The sequence below is a fragment of the Carcharhinus amblyrhynchos genome, chromosome 15 (genome assembly GCF_965287045.1).
Source record: "Carcharhinus amblyrhynchos chromosome 15, sCarAmb.v2.hapA, whole genome shotgun sequence".
Lineage (NCBI taxonomy): Eukaryota > Metazoa > Chordata > Chondrichthyes > Carcharhiniformes > Carcharhinidae > Carcharhinus > Carcharhinus amblyrhynchos.
The window spans coordinates 39056063-39079224 of NC_137338.1; the positions used below are offsets into that span (position 1 = coordinate 39056063).

The 23162-nt window shown below is 39.8% G+C and overlaps 1 protein-coding gene across 2 annotated transcripts; it reads left to right on the plus strand.

Moving 5' to 3' along the window:
- The first annotated feature begins 970 nt into the window (after window positions 1-970).
- Window positions 971-22666, plus strand: LOC145353266 (uncharacterized protein CXorf38). 2 transcript variants are annotated; one of them, XM_080203849.1, is made up of 6 exons: window positions 971-1614; window positions 6426-6560; window positions 9751-9882; window positions 18580-18729; window positions 19981-20157; window positions 20388-22666. In XM_080203849.1, the coding sequence occupies exons 1-6, from the start codon at window positions 1414-1416 to the stop codon at window positions 20580-20582; spliced, it is 990 nt and encodes a 329-aa protein (XP_080059975.1). In that variant the 5' UTR covers window positions 971-1413; the 3' UTR covers window positions 20583-22666. The 2 variants fall into 2 exon arrangements, with proteins under 2 accessions (XP_080059975.1, XP_080059976.1); XM_080203850.1 differs by having other exon boundaries at window positions 9751-9873.
- The last annotated feature ends 496 nt before the right edge of the window (window positions 22667-23162 follow it).

The window sequence follows — 23162 nt, forward strand, 5'->3', positions numbered from 1 at the left end:
TTGATCAACAAATCACTGGAAAGTATAGCCTCCTTAGGTGCTGTAAAAGGTGATGATTCTAGTTCTCACACACACCAATACTGGCCAAGGCTATTGCTCATGACCATTTTTGATATATAACAAAAGACTTATCCTTTGAGTTTCCATTCCCCATTACAGACTTTAAATACTTCTCTCTGCTTGCGCACACCATCCAACTCTTGCCTTGTATGTGTCATCTGCCATCTTGCAGTGGTTAACATTTGTATCAATAAAAATTAGAAATTTGGTGAACAGTTAAAGAGTGACAGAAGTGAGTGGCAGAAAGAACAAGAATATTGCAGAAAAAGCACAGGATGAAAAGACAGAGACATCAAATTAGGCTAAGATTACCAACTGTGATTAGAAGTATTCCTGGAGATATCACTGCATGACTTGCCCTATGTCCCAACCGTCACCCTTTGACACAGTGCCAATCCTATGGGCAGCACAGTAGCACAGTGGTTAGCACTGCTACTTCACAGCTCCAGGGTCCTGGGTTGGATTCCAGCTCAGGTCACTGTCTGTGTGGAGTTTGCACATTCTCCTCGTGTCTGCGTGGGTTTCCTCCCACAGTCCAAAGATGTGCGGGTTAGGTTGATTGGCCATGTTGAGAAATTGCCCCTTAGTGTCTAGGGATGTGTAGGTTAGAGGGATTAGTGGGTATAATATGTAGGGATATGGGGGTAGGGCCTGGGTGGGATTGTGTTCGGTGCAGACTTGATGGGCCGAAGGGCCTCTTTCTGCACTGTGGGGCTCTATGCTGATTGAAAAACAAAAAGTTTCATTACCCAATTGGATGATCCTTGACTGTTAGCTAAACAGCCCTTTTCACCACCTGCACTGCACCCTCTCCCTCCCCTCCATTTTCAATAATTTTGTAATTGGTAAAGAGAAATATTCAAAGAAAATGACAAAAGAACTTTAAAGAACATCTTTAATGTCCAGATGATCTTTTCTCCAGGATGTTAATCCTCAATTCCTGGAGACTTTAGGCCAATCCTGGAGTGTTAACAACCTTTATTAACAGAAGGGAAGGAGAAAACCATTAAATGGACAGAATGGGAGTCCTCCAATTATACAAAAAGGGCCAAGTTCTGATTTGTGATTCAGCCGTTGGAATACTTTTGTAGATTTGAGTATCGGCGCTTGGGCCCCGCGAATTTTTTACTGTCGAATCACATTTTGTTGAACTGTCTGAAGCCTGTTCTGCTCTACATCCAGAGTTCCGCTTGCAATCTCACATCCGCACTCTGCGCCCAGCAGGCAGGCTGAGCACACAGCAGCAGCAGCCAGATGTGACCGGGACAAGGTTCCCAAAAGCCAAGGCGAATCAAGCTGCGCACGGTTTGAAAGTCTTTGGCAGCGACATTATTTTGCTACTTTGAAGCAATAATGCAGTCGGAGCTGAGTATTCGTCTCAATGAGGAAGGATACAAGAACTGGGTGAAAGCAGGATTCTGCCTGCAGAAAATCAGAGACTGCCTACTCGGTTTCGTCTACACAGAAATGGAGAAGTTCCATCAGCGGCTTCTTCAAACCAACTCGTTGCTACGAAAAATCTGCAAGAATTCTTGCAGACCTCAAGCCACACAAGTGAGTAAGGAGGCATCATCTTAACATCTTTACACTGGCAACATAAAGGGGCAGTAATTGAACCAGCCAGCAGTATCCTTTTGTAACATCATTTTCGAAGTGAAAGCCTTACTCGTCATCCTTCCGTGCCTTGCAAGATGTTTTTCTTCCTCACAAGGATACAGTTTATAGACTTTATTTAAATAATCCCGTGCTAGAGACTGACTGTCCCTGTTATTGTCCCATGGAGACAGGGTTACATTGCTAGCTTGGGATGGGAATATACAGTCGCAGATTGTCCTCGGCACCCCCTCCCTCAGACTGTTCAGATGAAGCCGCCACTATGGAGGTTTCATATTAAATTATCGAAGAGGCAAAGTCTTCAGTCGCAAAGTCGTTCTTTTACGACAGGGCGAGGGCTACTTCAAAGTTAAACGGAAGTTGAACTCTAAAGAAACAGTTCTGCCAGCGCCGGAGGAGAGTGCTCAGGAGTTTAGCTTCAGCAGCAACCAAATATAAATACATATTGACCTGATCAGATGCCTAACACAGGGAGGAGATGATTTGGAAAGCTTAAATTTAGTATATTTGATTCACTGATTGAATGAAGTTGATTTAACAAGGTGAATAAAATTAGTGATTTTTTTAAAAAAAATCTCCAGTCTTAAAGCTACAAAGCTATTGTGTAGAGTGGAGAGGGCAAACCCTTGATCCATCTCCTTGTTTGTTCCATAAAACAATTCAAATTTAATCTAATTCATTGTGCCAAAGGGAGAGATGACAAGACCTAAGCTGACAAGGAAAGCCATGGCATCTGATCTTGGATTTGATATTAGCCAAAAGGCCTAGTGATGTTTGTGGTCACAAGCATGCAGGAAACAGTAAAGCAATGGTCATTCGGGACAGCAGAATCCCAAATCCTGGAATGCCTTCTGTAACAGCACTGTGGGTGTGTCTGTACCTCAGGAACTGCAGCAGTTCTCAAGGGCAATTGGGACGGGGCAACAAATACTGGCCTAGCCAGTGATATCCACATCCCATGAATGAATTTTAAAAATCGGGATGGCAACCAATAAGAACAGATTAGAGCTAACCCTGTAATATGGGGGAGGGAAGCAAGAGGTGCTGAAAACTGGCATTAAAGAAACAGAACAGACACGAACAGAAGCAGTGCAACAGAGAATACAGTCAGTAAAAAGTGGCAGTGAAGACGAAGGTAACAGTAAAGCCTAGAAACTGAAGAAGAAATGGACTTCAATCCAGGAGACGGTGTGTTTCTGTTCAGCTTGCAACAGAACAGCAGGGTAAAGTTGAGAAACCTGTACTGCATTGAATAACAGCTCTGAACCTCAGCTGACCACTCAGGGTGGGGAATTTGCACTGGGCCAAGGTTTACATGTTGTCCAGCAGAACAGCACAATCCTGTTGCTGAACAAGTTCAGAAAATCAAAGATAAATGTAGAAAATTATGAATAAAGAGAATGGAATTGAAATTTGGATTATATAAAACGTCCCTCTGCAACAGCAGGCATCCCATATGGTGAGTCAGTTACTTTAACACAATGGAAATACTGTAGGGAATTACAATAGAATCACCAAGAAAATCAAATTTGTTTAATTCTATGGTATTCTGGGCTTTTTTACTGGTATTTGATTTGATTTATTATCATCACATATGAACATACAGTGAAAAGTATTGTTTCATGTGTGCTATACAGACAAAACATACTGTTCATAGAGAAGGAAATGAGAGAGTGCAGAACAGTATTACAGACATAGATGGGGGTAGAGACAGATCACCTTAATGCATGGTAATTCAAAAATCTGGCAGCAGGGAAGAAGCTGCCCTGAGTGGAAGGGAGAATGTCCAGGGTGGGTGGGATCCTTAATTATGTGAGCTGCTTTGCTGAGGCAATGGAAAGTGTAGACAGAATCAATGGATGGGAGGCTGGTTTGCGTGATGGATTGGGCTACATTCACAACCTTTGTAGTTCCTTGCGGTTTTGGGCAGAGCAGGAGCCATACCAAGCTATGATATAACTAGAAAGAATGCTTTCTATGATGCATCTGTAAAAGTTGGTGAGAGTCACAACTGACATGCCAAATTTGCTTAGTCTTCAGAGAAAGTAGAGGTATTGGTGGGCTTTCTTAACTGTAGTGTCAGCATGGGGGGGACAAGAAGAGGTTTTTGGTGATCTGGGCACCTAAGCTCTTGAACCTTTCTACTTCGTTCCCATTGATGTAGACAGGGGCATGTTCTCCTTTATGCTTCCTGAAATTGATGACAATCTCCTTCGTATTGTTGACATTGAGGGAGGGATTATTGTTGCCGCACCAGTTCACCACATTCTCTATCTCATTCCTGTATCCCATCATGTCATTATTTGAGATCCAACCCACAACGGTGGTGTCATCAGCAAACTTGAACATTGAATTGGAGGGGAATTTAGCCACACAGTCAGAGGTGTATAAGGAGTATAGTACGAGGCTGAAAACACAGCCTTGTGGGGCACCGGTGTTGAGGATGACCATGGAGGTGTTGTTGTAGCCTATCCTTACTGATTGTGGTCTGTGAGTTAGGAAGTTCAGGATCCAGTTGCAGAGGGAGGTACGGAGGCCCAGGCTGTGGAGTTAAGAAATGAGTTTCATGGGAATAATAGTGTTGAAGGCTGAGCTGTAATCAATAAATCAAGCCTGGCATAGGTGTCCTTGTTACCTAGGTGTTCCAGGGTGAGTGCAAGACCAGGGAAATGGCATCTGCTGTGGACCTGTTATTTAGGGGTTGCTTCTACGACAGTCAATTACACTATGAAACCTGCAAACTAATGTCCTCTATGCTACATCATCCTCTGTGGCATTGCCATAGCATCAAGACTAAATGTAGAGTTTAGGTGAAGCAGGGAAAGTGACGGTGAGCAATTGCACCTGATGTACAGATGTAATTCAGTCTCTATTTTAAAATTGACATGTCCTTTCATATTCCTCACAAATCGTAATGTCTATCATAATCATGAAAACTTTTTATCTGAGCATGTCATTCTGCAATTACACCTTTCTACAAGTTGTAAGAAAGGTTCAGCACTTTTCAGAAATTTCTTGATACTGCACTTGATATTGCTGATGAAGGTACATTGTCCTTTTTGCTGTTCTTTTATCCAGTGTCTTGGCAAGCATCATTTTTTTTAGTTTCAGAGAACCTGTTCTTTTTGTGAAGAATGGAAGGGGGAAATTCTGAACCGCCATACAAATCAAAACAATGTGACTTACTGGGATAGCTGCTGTCCTCCGCTATAGCCTAAATATGTCTGGGCAGTGGCAAAACATATGCTGAATGTAAAGTTTTAAATACAGAAATGTAGTAAACAATTGTAATTAGCAATAAATATTCTGATTGCAGTAATTTAATATGAAATTAGTGTGACAAGTTTACATTGAGAATTTCATGATAATACAAAAAAATTACAACACAGGAACAGGCCCTTTGGCCCTCCAAGCCCATGCTGATCATGATGCCCTAACTACACTAAAAACAAAGCCTTTTCCCTTACTCAGTCCATATCCCTCTATTCCCCCCCCCATTCATGTACCCATCCAGATGCCTGTTAAATGCTGCTAAAATGCCTGCTTCCACCACTTCTGGCAGCGTGTTCCAGGCACCCACCACTGATGGTGATGGTGCCACAGATGATGCCTGTGGAAACTCAGTGGCAGTATCTTGGGACTATGATTATTCCTCCACCAATAACCATCTCCCTTGGTGTTGAATGTGACCCCATTATAGAATTACAATTATGATCTCACATTGACCTCAGTTTAGAGTTCTTGATGCCATTTGTGACTTAATGTTGCTTTGATATTATTGGCAATGCTGTAAGTTTCAATCTCCTGTCTCCCCTGTCTGTGGGACATGAAACTCAAAGTGAACACAAATTGCTCTATTCCAAGTTGTTAGAAATTTATGCTAAGTTTTATTCTTGCCATCTAATAATCTATTACTTGACCAACATTTGAACAATTTTTAACTCTTCTCTGCCTACATTCCTTGGCTGCCAAACTCTCTTACAACCCAATCTGACCTTTTCATCTGTCAACTACACCTACTCCTTGAGCAGCTGCCAAATCCTTCCTTTGACCAAACACATCCATCTGAGACAATGCTGAATCTGACCAAATCCTTTTGATGGCGACTAAATTCTTGACACAGCTGAGCAACATCCTTTTAAACTGCTGAATCCCTGACCCAATCCAGTCCTTTGGTGGCAGTCAAATTGTTAACCTGACCACTCAACAACTTATATTTACATAGAGCCTTTTAACATAGCAAATTGTCCTATGGCACGCAAGCGTCTTCAAACAAAATTTGATATTCAGGCACATAGGGAGATATTAGAGCAGGATGAACAAGAGTTTAATTAAAGAGAGTAGGTTTTAAGAAATTCTTAAAAGAGGACTGAGAAATATTGCGGTAACAGATGTTAGGAGGGAATTCCAGAGCTGTCATGCACTGTTTCAAAGCAAGTTGACATGATATTTTTAAGAAGCAGTGTGATTCACATGAAGTGAAGGTGTGAATCTATTCCCCATATGCAATATCACCGGCCATCAGCTGGTAATGTTAAAAATCCTGTCGATACCGTTGAATGCAATGCCTGTGTGCATTAACCTTACTTCATGTGTTACAATTTTTCACCTTTTGACCTGAAGCTGAATTGCAGAATGCCCCTACACTTCTAGATATTTCTTGATGTTGTAATTGATATTCCTGACAAAGATACGCTGTCCTTTTTGCTGCTTTCTTGCCCAGTATCTTGACAAACATCATTTTCTTTTAGTTTCAGAGAGCCTGTTCTTTGTGTGAGGAATGGAAGAGGGAAATTCTGACCCACCATACCAATCAGAACAATGTGATATACTGGGGCAACTGCTCCCCTCCACTATGGCCTATACACGCCTGGGAAGTAGCAAAAGTATGTTTCATGTAAAGTTTTATGTACAGAAATGTGGTAAACGATTTTAATTAGTGATAGATATTCAGATTGTAGTAATTTAATATGAGCCATTAGTGTGCAGACCCATTGAAGTAGAACCAAAATGCATGAAGTACAGATTGTTTGACTTTTTTTTTAAGCTGAAGATCTCAAATTAAAATATTTATGCTGCCTCTTGCAGTGAAATCACCTTGTAGAAGTAGTTTACAATGACAAGTTTAAAATTGCTTAAATTCGCAGCTGTACAATTTATTATGCTTAGTGATGAACAATTACTTATTCTGCTTCTTTGAGGTGTCATAGATTTGGGCAATGAAGGTGAATATTTGTCCTTGCTCTCTGTAGAGGGATGGATAGGCCTGGAAGAACTTCAGTTATCAGCCAGTCTTCCTGCAGACTGTTACTCAACCAGAAAACTACCTTCACTCTAATATATAATGTACTTGTTACATTTTCCCTAAATGTTTTCAGTCCACTCTAAGACTCGCCTTTGTAAGCTTCAATATATAGACAATATCTTTCCCCAACACCTTTCCCCCTTTTTTACTATGTTGTGGTGTCCCAATAATGTCATGTAAGAGAGTTCAAATCTGACAATCAAATTTATAATGTATTCTTTATTTCATTTCACAATGTCTTTTACATAATGGGCAGGATTTTAGGCCATGCTCGCCCCAAAACCCTAAAAGCCTGCCCAACGTCAGAAGACATTTTTATGGGTCTCCCCTCGCTTGCTCAATTCCTGTGGCAGGCTGGGCAATAAAATTCTGGCCAATGTCGCTAAGCTGTAGATGCACAAAAAAATCTGTTTCCCATCTGGACAGATTTTTAAAACTTGTTTCATGGGATGTGAACGCTGCTGGCTGAACTTTTTGGAGCATTTCAGCCATGTGTGGGAGCTCAACCCTCCTACAGCCACTTCTCATCAGCAGTGACATTTTTGCATGGAAACATTTTTATCTCTCATAGAGTACAGGATCTCTTTCCTCCCATCTATTTCCACCAGTGCTTCCAAGATGCTTTAGAAAACCTTGGTTCCTTCTCAGCAGTTGTTATAACCATCTGTGCTCACAAGTGATTCCCTGGTTTTTGCAGCAAGAGTACACCTCCCTTTTTAAGAATTCAAGAGGGCACATTAAGAAGTTTCACAACACCAGGTTAAAGTCTAGCAGGTTTATTTGGTATCATGAGCTTTCAAAGCGCTGCTCCTTCATCAGGTGAATGTTGTGTTGTGAGATTTCTCACTGTGTCCACCTCAGTCCAAAGCCAGCATCTCCACATGTCTTTCAAGTCGTTTGAGAGGCGCTCTGCTTCTCACCTCTCCAAACAGACCGAATTGCACAGGTAGCACTGGCTGAATGCTTGATTCGTTCTAATGAGACAACAGCCTGAATGTGACTTCTATCTGGACAACAACAGTGCAGGTCCTGTTCCCTGTTTGCCTGTTTTCTGACACAGTTGAAACTTTAGATCCACTTCTATCAAGCTTTCCCATGTTAAGAACACATGGGCAAAATGCATGTTTGGTTGCCTGTGCCCAAGCAGTGTGCTTAAACCCCAGCCTCAGAAATTTTAATCTTAGATTTTTAAAATCTGGACCTGTTCTCAGAGTTTACAAAATAAATAATGTTTTAACAACCTGTTTTTCAAAAAAATATTTTTGTAATATTGTGTCAACGTAGGAATTCTACCATAGTATGAATATTATTTCGGTAAGATTGCATCTCCTACGTTCAGAGGTATTTTAACATCAAATTAATTGTTGCCATTGTGAGCCACATGTAACATCAGCCAGGCATCATGAATAAAAGCCGAGTGTGGTGGAGTAACTGATTTCAATTTCAACCGAAATACTTAATCTCTCAATTTTTGCTCAGTTTGTTCAAATAAATGTTTTAAAACAATGTTGCTTTTTTTACTTGTTAAGCATGTTTCTAAATTGTGTCTCTCTCACATACTCGCACATTCACACGCATGCACGCACACACACACTTTTTTCACTTAGAATAGGAAAGGATCACTAATCCTTGCAGATTTCCTATAAATTGCTGTAATTGATCCCAGAGGGAGTGATTCATAGTGTACCCAGCCCACCATTGCCTGCAAAAAAACTGTCTTTTTGGTATCAAAAGGTAAAAAAGATAATTGTGAAACAAGAGTGAATGACATATTAAGGGGAGATTAAATTATTCCAGAATGACTAGTGTTGAACTTTTCAATTCTGCATAACTGTCAATTTGATATAAGCTAATTTTCATCAATGCAGAAAACCACAAGCATTTGAAACAGTTGAATGCACCATCCCAATTAAAGTTTTCATTGCTAAATATTGTCTATCCATGACACAGTTTTACTGAAAGGATGACAATGTGATATCTGTAATATAAACTGAAATTCAAGACGTTATATTAGTTGCAAATTTATAAGCTTTTTGTCATATATATGTCAATAAATATGCATCAAATAACTTAAAGTTTATTTATTGGTCACAAGTAAGCTTACATTAAAATTGCAATTGAGTTACTGTGAAAATCCCCTCATGGCCACACTCTGGCACCTGTTCAGGTATACCAAGGGAGAATTTAATATGGCCAATGCATCTAACCAACATGTCTTTCAGACTGTGTGAGGAAACTGGAGGATCAGGAGGAAACCCACATACAGAGTCTGCACACAGTGACCCAAGCCAGGAATTGAACCCGGGTCCCTGGCGGTATGCAACAGCAGTGCTAACCACTGTGCCGCCATGCTGCCCTAACATCAGCTTATTTGCTATAATCTGCATTTCCCACTATACTCCATTGTATGATTAACACTGCTGCTTCATGAAAAAATACAGTTTAGGCAAACTGGTCTTAACAGTTCACAGAAAACACATCAGCCAGGGAACCATTCTCCCTCATATTGCACAGTTAGAATTGTCTAAGTGAGAAATATGTTTTACCTGACCTGTGCTGCTGCATATATGTACCCTTTTTTGTATGCAAGCCATGGTAAAGATATTTCAATTCAGAATTTAAATTGTGACTTTAAGACTACTGTATGGGCATTCCATACTTGAATTATGGAAGTGTACTTTGTATTTACATTGGAAAAAAATGACATTTGGTACATTTTTAGTTTGGGTTGTGGTTGAATCATGTACTAACAAAAATGTTGTTTTCTGTAGGTCTACATGCCTCGTGGACAAAGCAACAGACAAGGGCCAGAAACGTGTGACGTGGCAGCTCTGTTGAATCTTATTAATTTCTGTGATCAGTTTGACTTTGTTGAACGGCAGAAAGTAATTGAGGTAATTAAGGTAACAGTTTGAAAGACTTAGAAAAGTTATTGTTTTGTTTGCCTCTATTCTAAGTAGAATTGCCAGCTGTGATTATATGCATCCCTGGAGGTTTCATACATAATACACCCCATGCCCTAGTCATTTATCATTCAACATGTCCATAACATGCACTGCCTTCCTATGCCGATTGGAAAAATAACGGACTTATTTGGATGATGCTTGATTGTCAGCCAAACAGTCTGGTTTTTCAATATTTTTATATCTGGTAAAGAAACATTCAAAGAAAATGATAAAAAAGCAATCTTTTTTAATGTCCCGATGATTTTTTTTTTCAGTGTTGTGCACAGCAGTGTCCTGGTTATTGATCTTCAATTCCTAGATACTCCAGGCCAATTCTGTAGTGTCACCAACTTTCTCCTATTTTCCCCATCCTTCCTGATCTATATTGATTTCTGGAGCACCCCAATGCTCTCCAATTTTAAATTCTCACCCCTGTGTTTCAATCCTTTCATGACATTTCCTATTTATTTTCAAACCCTAAAACCTTTCCCAAGTCAGAATTAAGTTCCTCTGAATCTGGCCTCTTTTGCTGTCCCCACCCCACAACCACCTTGTTACCCTGCCTTAACAGCTATGTCATAATCATCAAGTCCCCACACTCTGGAATTCCTTCCCTTAGCCTGACTGACTGCCTTTTCACTTCCCTCTCCTTCTTTAAGATGCTCCTTAAATTGTACCTCTTTGACCAAGTTCATAGCTGAGTCGGTGTTCATTTTGTGCTGTATTTGTCAAACACTTGAGATATGTTTCTATGTTAAACATGCAAGGCAAGATGTTGATTTGAATCAATTGCAATGTGATGGTGTTTGTTGACAAGGTGCTTGCTAGAGGGTTGCCTTTTTGTATTTGCAATATTCTGGGCACTTTATTGCCACACATCAGTGTTATAATGAATGAATTATACAGCAATGTGATTGGTAACATGTTGTCCGGATTGCCTGTCAACAGAGTGTCTGCGGGGGAGGGATGTTAATTCATCTGTGTGTGGATGGAATTAGGTCAGAAATGGGGAGCAGAGTTTGGAGACTTTTGTCTGGTTCATTATAAGTGAGGATTTTTTTTTGTTTTGCTACAGTGTTTCTGTGCAAGTATATTTTCCTTTAAAAATACTGCTTTTTACATGCTGTAAAGTGGGTTATTTTATTCCATCAGAATGAGATGTTAGGCAAAATCTCCCCTGTGGAAAGCTTTGCCATAAGTGGATTGGTGCTGTGGTGCCTTTGGGGAATTTGCATGTATTTGTATGCATCTAATATACCTCTTCATTCTCCGAAAAGGAGCCTGGAAAAGGGCTGGGAAATGAGATTAGAGTAGATTCAGATGGAGAGGTGGTGCAGACATGTCTGACTAATAATATGCTTTGGTACTTTAACTTTTTTATTCCTCAATGTGTTATATCTCAAAGTTTATCAATATTAGTTATATCAAAAGATGATCCGGTTTTAATACTTGTCAAAGTTTATGGGTATTTTGAGCCCTTAGTTACTTCAGCAATTTACTCTTGGGGGATGTTGGGACAGGGAGTCGGGGAAATCAAACTTTAGATAGTGTAGCAAGGCAAAGCCCAGCAGTTGATCAGTGTTGGGATTTGATTCCCACTTCAATGTCCCCCTACTTAAACTACTAAATTTATTTATCTATTTCTTTGATTTAGCCAAGGATACCAACATGTACATTGGAAAAATTGGGAACAGCCTGCTTCTCAATTTTTGTTAGCCAGAGCTACTTCTAAATTCCAATTCCCTGTCATTTCCCCAAATGCTTTAACATCTTTCCTTGAAGGAATATAATGATAAGCTAACAACCTCATTAAAGGTTTTGCTGATGCCACAAACCATGAGAACCAATATCAGTGTTTTCTAACAATCAACTTAATGCTGAAGTAACTGTAATTTCTCTTCTGTGAATCTTAATTTTTGTCTAGCTTTCTCCCCCCAGCCTCCTGAGCTCATTCAAAGATATGGATTAATGGCTGCTGGCAGCCTTCTGATTGCTCAGCTCTTTTTCATTTGGGTCTAAATTGAGATTTGCTATTTGACTGTGGGCCAAGTGTTACTTGATATCCACTCATGGCTACTGTCACTAGAAAATGATCAGGAGTGGTAACCCTGGCTTACTGCCCTTCCCTCACTCACCAGCTCTGCTGTGCTGAGTCAATTGTAGTTCCTGAACCACCAGCCTGACTTGATTCAGCTGAAACCAAGAACTGATTGTGGGCTCTTTCTGGTTTGTCTATTTTAGGTTCACTTACTCCCAAAATTACTGTATAATTTTAGAAAATATATGGTGAGTCAGTTTTGCATTTAGTGTATCATTTTGGATTTGGATAATTAGGATTTCTATAAATGTTCTCCCATCTTCTGAATCTCACTGTTTTGTTCTCTCCACCTTTCCACTGCCTTTCCGTTATTAAATATCACAACAAACCCCCTTGTTTTGTTGCGACCACATCCAGATGAGGGTTCCTGATTTTGGTGGTTCAGATGAGCCTCCCTGATTTGTGATTGTCCACAGGGATACCCCAAATTTTCATAAATCCCAGGTGAGGATTGACTCCATATTTATTCAAACTCCTCTGCTGGTGGTGAAAAGGTTCAATTTAACAAGGTTCTCTTCCCCATGGGGACCTTCTAGACACAGTAATTATGTTACAAAGGAGCCAAATTTAACCAGACTTTCTTGAGTTAAAGATAGAATGAGTTTATTAACCACTAAAAAGGTAAGGAGAAAAATGATAAAACATGTGCATGTATGTTCACACAGATTAGAGGGGAGAATTGAGTCCAATAATATAAATAATTGAGTCCAACAATATAAATAAAAGGGCAAATAAAATAGTTCTTGACTCATGAGGAGTAAATAATAAAGCATCAGCCAATATGATTTGATTTCAGTAGAGATGACTTTGGTAGGTGATTAGTGGATTCTTTGATTCCAGTGTTCTGTGGTTTCGCAGAGAAATCTCAGTTCTCTTTCCAGATGCAATCTTTTTTCTGGCTGGGATGACCTCAGTCAGAGAGAGATTTGAGGTATACCTGCAGAAGAATGGTTATTTAGCAGGGGCACTGCTGGCCACTTCTGTCATCATGTCTCGCACCTTCAATGTGGAAAACTTTACAGCTGTTTATCCTCACAGAGCAGACAGACACGGACACTGGGGCAGCTCTCTCAGCGAGCTTTCAACCCCTTCTTTGTACATTCCAAGTGGAAAACAGAATCCACTAGTCCATCTAGGTATTGCACATGGGATTTATTGAGGTAAGATAGAACATTATGTCCCTTTATCATTATTGGAGATAGTAATCAGTCTCTTGGTGCTCTTAGAAATCCCTTGCCTGGAAACAGGGCAGGATTCCATTACTCCTTAGAGAAACACCCTGAACTAATTTCTGTCAATGATTGACTGTACGTTCTCAGCCAAGTTTTGGCTTTGCGTCCATTTAAAAATTAAAACTCAGGTCGTTTTTATAGTTTAATATTTTGGTTGTAATTCTGTGGTTTTTCTTCCTCCATAATCATGACAGCTTCAACTGTGCTTTTGAATCCTAAACCTTTCAGTTTTTCCTTATCCCCTTCCTACTTGGCACCATAATTTGTCCTCCTGAGTGTAGTCTCCCTGCGTATGAGTGGTGCTACAGAAATGTAAGTTATAATTAATTATTATGTATTTGAACGTTGATGTATACTTGCATAGCAGTGATGAGGACAGGCTATTTAATCCAACCTGGCTTTAATCTGCCACATCAACAGTCAGCCTCAACTTCTGTACCTTCTCTGTTCCCATATCCCTTTATTTATGTTTCATCCAACCAGCTATCTAATCGAATCTTAAATACTGTATTTGTCACTTCAATCAGCAATTCTCTGCAGCCTCTCAACCCTTTCATAAGCAAAATGTGTCTCCTGCACTTTGCCTTAAATTTGGCCTGATATCTGTGTCTCTTTTTCAAAGCCCTGGATGACTAGGAAAAATCTGTTTCTAACTACTCTATTCCACTGCTTCCTCATTTTAAACAGCATTATCAAATCACCTCATAATCTCCTGTCTTCTAAAGTAACAGTCCATGGTTTTCAAATCTTTTATCGTTGTTGTATTATCAAAGGCAGTTTCCAAGTGAATCTGCACTGTATCCTTTTATTGTGTTTTAACCAAGCTGATCCTGTATAGCTACTACACTGTCTTCGACCTGACAATGTCCTATCCACAAAAAGCAGGACAAATCCAATTCGGCTAATTACAGACCCGTCGGTCTACTCGATCATCAGCAAAGTAATAGAAGATGTTGTCAACAATGCTACAAGTGGCACTTATTCAGTGACAATCTGCTTATTGATGCTCAGTTTGGGTTCCACCAGGACCACTCAGCTCCAGACCTCATTACATTTTGATTCAAACATTGGGAAAAAAGAGCCGAATTCTAGAGATGAGATGAAAGTGACTGTCCTTGATATCAAGGCAGTATTTGACTGAGTGTGTCATCAAGGAGCCCTAACAAAATTGAAGTCAATTGGAATCACCATTGTCCTCGGCCAAAGCATTTTTGGCTGCTTCATCAATGACCTTCCTTCCATCATAAGGTCAGAAATGGCGATGTTCGCTGTTGATTGCACAGCATTTAGTTCACAACTTGTCAGGTATTGAAGCAGTCTGTGTCAGCATACAGTGAAATGTGGACAGGATTCAGGCTTGGACTGATAATAGCAAATGATACTTGTGCCACAAAAGGGCCAGGCAATTGCCATCTCCAATAAGAGCGAATCTCACCATCTACCCTTTCAACTGCATTGTCATCACTGAAGCTCCTACCATCAGCACCCTGGAGGTTACCAGAAAAATAAGTGGACAATGTAAATACTATGAGTACAAGAGCAGTTCAGAAGCTGGAAATTCAGTGGTAAGTCACCTCCAGACTCCCCAAAGCGGGTCCACTATCTACAAAGAAATAGTCAGGAAGGTGATGGAATACTCCCCACTTGCCTGGATGAGTGCAGCTCCAACAACACTCAGAAGCTTGACACCATCCAAAACAAAAGCAGTACTACTTGACTGACACACCATCTAACACCTAAGATTTTCACTCCCACCACCACTGGCACACAATGGCAAGAGTGTGTACCATCTACAGGATGCACTGCAGCAACTTGCCAAGGTTCGTACATGAGCATCTTCCAAATCTGCAACCTCTATCACCTAGATGGACAAGGGTTGCAGATATATAGATCATCACCACCTGCAAGTTACCTTCCAGGCCACATGCCACCCTGACTATATCACCATTCCTTCACTGTCATTGGGTCAAAATCCTGGAATTCCCTTCTTATTGGCATTGAGGATGTACATACATCACATGTTTTAGTGATTCAGGAAGGCAGTTCATTAATACATTTTCAAGGAATGCTGGCATTACCAACAATACAAATATCTCAATAATTAAAAAATAATTTTCCTTAGAAAAACTTTTCTCAGTATTCCAATTGTTAAGGTTGTATACAAATTCACCATTATATTTTGAATATTATATTTTATACCCCTTGCTAAACTTCAATGTCTCTATTCGGTTATATTACCCTGCAGTAAAATTCCCTCCCTGACAGCACTATGGCTGCACCAACTATACATGAACTGCAGCAGCTCAATAATGCAACTCACCATCATCTTCTCAAGGGCAATTAGGGATGAGCAGTAAAAATGCTGGCCTAACCAAGACACCCACACTCCTTGAAAATATACACGTTTTAAAATCCATAACAGTGGATTAACAGGCAGAGGTTCAATTTCCATGATCCCAAAAGAGCAGTGCTTCCACAGGCTGAGGTTGTCCTGATGGCAGACACCTGCAGTTGTCAGAGATAATCTGATGTCCACCACCCTCAACCTTTGCCCTTTTGTTTCCTTCCAGGGAGGAAGTTGCACTTCCTCGCTGACACCTGTGAATCACTGGCCCAAAGCCACTAGGAAATGGAGGAAAAGCAATCGGCAAGGAGCTAAACAACTCGAGTTTCACGGCCAAGAGCAAGCTGAAGCCAAATGTCGACAATGAAAAGAGTGTGTGGCAACCTGGGCACCCCACCCACCAGCTCTGCCAACCACTATCTGCCCCACCTGTGACAGAGATTAGACTCATCAGTCACCTGAGAATTCATATTTGGTTGTGGATGCAAGTCATCCTCAACTCCAAGGGACTGCCAAAGAAGATTTGGACATGACCTTTGTTTCTTTATTATACCCATTACCATTTGCTTTGGCTGTTGCTTCATAAAATATTTTGCTACTGTATCTCCCTGCCCTACTACACAGCTTCCCCTTTACTCTATAATAAATAAACGCAAAATACTGCAGATGCTGGGGCATCTTTGCTGCACATCTTCAGTCCATCTGCAAGCAGTACTCAGATCTTCCTGTTGCTTACCACTTGAACCACCCTGTTCTCTTGCCCACATGTCAGTCCTTGGCCTTTTACCATAGAAAATTACAGCTTAGTAACAGGCCTTTTGGCCCTTCATGTCTGTGCTGCACCATTTTATGTGTAGTCCCACAGACCTGCACTTGAACCATCTCCCTCCACACCCCTCTCATCCATGAACCCGTCCAAGTTTTTCTTAAATGTTAAAAGTGACCCCACATTTACACTTTATCCGGCAGCTCATTCCACATTCCCAGCACTCTCTGCGTGAAAAAAACCCCCCTAGTATTCCCTTTAAACTTTTCTCCTTTCACCCTTAACCCATGCCGTTTGCTTTTTTTCTCCTCTAGCCTCAGTGGAAAAAGCCTGCTTGCGTTCACTCTATCTATACCCATCAAAATCTTATACACCTCTATCAAATCTCCCCTCGTTTTTCTACGCTTCAAGGAATAAAGTTCTAACCTATTCAATCTCTCTCTGCTTCTCAAGTCCCAGCAACATCCTTGTGAACCTTCTCTGCACTCTTTCAACCTTATTTACATCCTTCCTGTAACTAGGTGACCAAAACTGTACACAATACTCTAAATTCGGCTTCATCAATGCCTTATATAACCTTACCATAACACTCCAACTTTTATACTCGATACTCCGATTTATAAAGGCCAGTGTACCAAAAGCACTCTTTACCACCCTATCCACCTGTGACATCACTTTTAGGGAATTCTGTACCTGTATTCCCAGATCCCTCTGTTCAACTGCACTCTTCAGAGTCCTACCATTTAGCCTGTAATGTTCCAGTGAACCCCAACGCAAACTGGAGGAACAGCATCTCGTTTTCCGACTGGGCACTTTACAGACTGCTGGACTGAACATTGAGTTCAACAACTTCAGAGCATGAACTCTCTCTTCCTTCACCCCAGTTCCATTTATTTTATTTCATGTCATTTCATTTCATCTCCATTCTCCATTTTATCGCTCTCCTTTCAACCACCCCACCCCTCCCTTTCAGGCCAACTGCCTCATTCCTCAGCCAGTCCTTTACCAAGCTGTATTTTTGTTTTGCCATTCATGCATTCTGATCACTTAATGGACACTTTCAACACCACCTCAGCTTTCTGCATGCTCATTTGCATTCCATTTGTCCAATTCAACCCACCCCTCCCTACCCCCATAATATAAATCTCTGCTGACTCTCCTCTCCAATGAAAGGTCATCTAGACTTGAAACGTTAGCTCTATTCTCTCTCCACAGATGCTGTCAGATCTGCTGAGATTTTCCAGCAGTTTTAACATTTTTTACATCTTTAATTTATTCCAGTTCAGATGAAAGATCATTGACCTGAAATTATAATTCTGTTTCTCCCTCCACAGATGCCGCCAGACCTGCTGAGAATTTTCAGCACTTTCTGTTTTTATTTCAGATTCCCAATGTCTCCAGTATTTTACTTATGTTTTAATCCCCCATTTCTGTTTGTGCATCTCCCCTTTAAATACACAGGGTACACATCATTCCATTTGGAGACTCGTAATGGGGCGGCACAGTGGCTCAGTGGTTAGCACTGTTGCCTCACAGCGCCAGGGACTCAGTTTCGACTCCAGGCCTGGGTCACTGTCTGTGTGGAATCTGCATGTTCTTCCTGCATCTGCTTGTCCCCAGGTGCTCCGGTTTCCTCCCACAGTCTGAAAGATATGCTAGTTAGGTGCATTAGCCATGCTAAATGTTCCCTCAGTGTCCCCAAACAGGTACCGAAATGTGATTTTCACAGCAGCATCATTGCAGTGTCAATGTAAGCCTACTTTTGACGGTAATAAATAAACTTTAATCTTGAATTGGTGGAATTTAGTTACGATCATAGATTCTGGTATATTTCTTTCACTTCCAGATTTCCCTTGTTCAATTTCACTCCACAACTCAGAATCTACCTTCATATTAACATCCTGTTTCCTTACAGGGTTCCATGTCATGTTTAACATGATATACTTGGAGAGTGAAGATGTGCACTTGAATATTTCAAAATAAGTCTCATACATATTATGATGTACAGTTCTTTCTCTTAAATTCTTCAAGTACTAGTTATTCAGATGTAAATCTGAAGTAAAGTTTGTTCAGGTTTAAAAGTATAGTTAACCCATTGATTTATTGTGAACTTCATGCAGCAGGGACACGTTGATATGGAGTGGTGTGTTCTACTAAATACAGAAACACTGGAAGTTAATTTATATTGACACATGGTTCTGATGGTTATATTTAGATAATTAAATGTCGCAATGAACTGATGCATTCTGTTGAAATGAGAGTGTCTGCCAAATGGTTAGATAACTATAGATGGAAGATCCTCGAATTTCTTCAAGAATTTCAACATATCCCTGAAGCAAAAGCAGCCAACAAAATGATAAAAGAGGTAATTATTATAAATACTTTTTGTGAAACAAGTTTTTTTTTTATTCTGAGCAGTTACTGAATATTACTTGAAGTGCACTTAAAAAAACCAGTGCTTCTTCTGCTTCAAGCATCTGGTTGTAAAATGAAGAGAAAACAGTGAGCAATTTAAAAATGGTCTCCTTTGGCATTGCCCATGGATAGAGAATTAGTAAATAAACAAATGGAATGCTCCAATTGTTGCAGGTAAATAGATGCATTGAGCTTTGACAAATGGTCATCTGGACTTGAAACATCTGCACTTTTCTCTCCTTATAGATGCTGCCAGACCTGCTGAGATTTTCCAGCATTTTCTCTTTTGAAATAGATGCATTTGTGTCTTTGCATGCCTCAGCCCAGCAATAAATCTGTGATGCAATTAAATAAATGAATGTGTTGCACACTCCTTGCAGTTAGGTGAATCTATGTGCTTGACTCTATTTCTGGCCCTGATTGCAAAATTACTAGAAATAGATGCATGTGAGAAACATACAAAATGTAAATGACAATCTATGTATAACATATGTAATGTGTTCAAATTAGAGATGTGTGCAATTATAGAAATTTATATAACTTATATATATCAAATTAGAATGTTATAGATAGTGTAAATGCAACAAATGTATCAGTTCTAAATATGTAAAATTTTATTTACAAATGCTATAATTGTAAATCATGCATTTAATAAGTTTTGCATCATTGCAAATGACCAAATATATGATTGGACAACCTTTATTTCCTTACAAGGTCAATACTAATCTTTTGATCTGTCATGTGGTTAACAGCTGCCAATTGGAATTACCAAACCCAAAGTTTGCTATGGAATATTCCACCAAACCTTATCAATGGTTCAACAGCCACACACTAAATGCACAAAGGGAGTGATGAATGTTGCAATAATTCAGCTAATGCTTCTACAAGCATCCACTATGATGACTCTAAACTCATTCTCTAGCATCAGCTTTCTTCTCACCTGTTTTCTTTTGTGTTTTTGGGTACATTAAACATTGAGGGTCCGTGGCATAGATTTACCTGAATGAATGCTGAGGCTTAAAAATTAATTTATGAGGAAAGATCAGATGAACATGGGGAACTTCCACAAAATCAAGTAACAACATGCTTTTGTATCTCTGCTTGTGTCATTTTGAACTGCATGCTCACATTAAAACTGACACTAAGGGTCATATGTAGTTTAATGTATAATTTTAGACAGATTCTGTTGTTGGATCAATAGATTGCATTATCCAACTGGCAAGTCCAGATAACAGAAACAGATACAGTGGATGCATTGAAGATTACGGATGAGGAGATTAATGCTGACCTGATCTTTAATGCTGAGTTAGAACTGATTCGAGAATGGGTGAAGGAGCTATGCTTCACAATGGAGGAACAAGAAGTTTTGCACATACAGGTACAGCAATTACTTATTTATGGCTTCAAAAAAGCAATTCTAGCAATACCAAGTTCCTGACTGCATCAGCTTAACTTTATATTTGCTTATCTTGATGTTGCCATTGGAAAATATTTCGAATTGTTAAAAGCTATGCATGTAGTTTCTAAGTTAAAGTACATAACATCTTCTTGCTCTATTGCCTGTGTAGCTTACTGAGAGTAATTATTCATTTCTTTATTCTTTTAAAGCATTTAAACAGTTTGAAAACGTTCAAAGAATTTTTGAAACAAAATAAAGAACTTGAAAGTGTGCTTCACCAGGAGGTTGAACACCTGTATTCTCTTGAACAAAAGCTGAAAAGTGGAATGAGGACTGTGAATGATCAAGGAGGAGAGGAATGGAACCTGGAGGAAAAAGAACATAACAATTGCAAAGACATATAGGCTGAGATTTTCCAGCTGCCCTTGTCCCAATACTGGAAAATCCTGCCTGAGGTCAATAGACCTTTGCAAGGTTTGTGTCTTGCCCACTGTGATTCCCATGGCAGGCGGGAAGGGAAAATCCCACCCATAGTGTTTATTTTTTAAACTATTTTGTAATTAAAAAGTGGTTTCTGTACATGTTTCAAATGCAAACCCAACAGTATGTCTTGGCAGGCTGGTCAATTACAGAGGGCAAATCATCAGGAGATGATTCTCTTCACATTCAGCTGTATTTGTACATTTTCTAGTATTAGATTGCTGAATAATGATCAGTGATGGGAACTTCAACTCAAAACAGGCATCTTCACCCAACCCGGACTTACATTGATCTAAGTAAATGTAACAGGAACAAGCTGCCAGTGGAAGTAGTAGAGGTGAATACAATTTTGTCTTTTAAAAAGTATTTAGACAGTTACATGGATAGGATGGGTGTGGGCCAAATGCACGCAATAGGGACTAGCTTAATACTAAAAACTGGGTGGCACGGACAGGTTGGACTGAAGGGCCTGTTTCCATGCTGTAGACCTCTATGACTCTATTACTTGATATTTATTCACTAATTGTTTTTAATTGTTGTACCAATTAAGTGTTCACTCAGTTCAAGTAGACTTTATGATACCTGCTCTGTGCCTATTCTGTGTAAAATGTCTCAGTTATGTGTACAAATATGTGTAGAGTTACAACTAAGTTTGAATTAATTTCATTAAAAAGTTTTTGGTTTGTTCTTTCTTGATGAAATGGTTGAAGATTGTCATTCCCATGAGAGATTAGTGTTTGATTAGTCATGACACAGTTGTTCGGATAGTGTGGTTGAGGTGTTTGCTGAAATGATAAGATATAAAAAAATTCATGCTTTAGTTTCATGGCCACATTGAAAATTAGCAAAAGCTAAAGAAATGGAGGTTTGAAATGGAACAGTGGAAAAAAAAAAGGATGCAAAACAAGTCACTATATGTTGCTTTGAAGAAAATACATACTTTCCAGGGGCTCTTGTTCTTAACAAAATTTGTCTTAAATAATTATCAATGACAATACTCATGAGAAACAAACTAAAGAACCTAAGCATTTCTTAACAAATTGTATCGAGTCATGATTCGAAGGGAACAGTGACGAAGCCATATTTGTAACCGGTGAGAGACACAATGGTTGTACTGTTTATTCTTTTGAATACCTACTACTTAAATATATTGGCCAGAGTCAATATATTGTGGAGATGATACACCAGTGGAGAGTTGGCCACGTTCTTTCCAGGAAGGCCCATTGCACCATGTGCCAGCCAGGCACTTGACAGGCCTTCACCAAGGATCAAGGAGCCCAGAGTAGAAATCCCACCAACTGAGGACTCCAGCTGATCTGACATCCACAGCTCTGCTGAATGGCAATGCCACTAGGGAGGCAGTGTCTTGTCGGAACCACACTTGCCTAAAGCCTAGGATTATTGTTTGAACCCAGCCCAAAGCTGAGTGATGGCAGGGGGTAGGAGATTGGAAGATAGGAGCCAGGAGCAGGAGTTGGTTGTCAGTGGGTCCCACTTTCCCAGTGCTGGGCACTGTTTGTCAAGCTCCCTCTATGGTGAGCCCCCACCCACAACTGGGTTAATACTAGTGGTGGCAGGATGAAGCTATTAAGTGAGCATTAATTGGTTGGGTGGGAAGGCAAGCCCAGCCATGTACCTTTTACAATTCACATGAAAAAATAAATGCAAAACCATGACGTGGCATCACATCAACCAGTTTAGTGGAGAGTGGTCAGAAATTCTGATAAATAACCTAGATACAATGCTTGATTTATAGATACAAAGATACTTCAATGATACTGATACTTAGATTACTGATTGCATTGTAACATTGGACTTGTATGGAAAAAACTATGATGATGGTGGAAAAATTTGAGTACAGTAATCCTAGAATGAAGAATACAACAGCCAATCAACATTTTATGATTGCTGACTAGCAGTTGTAAAATATGTTAGTTGTGTATATACCTATATGCAGAATTATGATTTGGTTTAATCCCTTATGATTAAAGCTTTTGGTTTCTTTTCACTTACAATCTATTCATTCCAATTATGCTTTAAGATTTGATTTGTCAGGATACAGTTCAGCTGCCATTACGGTTTAGGTGTTTTTAAAGGGTACTTTCCATCAGAATCTTGTGTTGGGGTTAATAAAGACGAACAAATCATTAACAGGACGTTCTCCGCAGGGATAATTGACGTTCTGTCACATCAGCTATCATTGAGCCACTGTGGCAATTACATTTACTTTCCATTCACAAAAGAATTGCGTGTGTACAAGTGTGCAGCAGCAGAAATGCTGAAATCAGATTAGGCACACTTGTGATGCTAGCCACCCAGAATAGACACATGAATCAGTAACTGTTTAGGTTTTACATGATTCTCAAACATAGAATCCTCAAGCCCAGGGCACAGTGTGTGATGGGAGTCTACTTCACAAAGGGACCCAATAATAGACTTGTGGCTCATGTCACAAAGAGTGGTGCACTCAAATGTGTGATATGTAACACAAAAGAGATTATCTC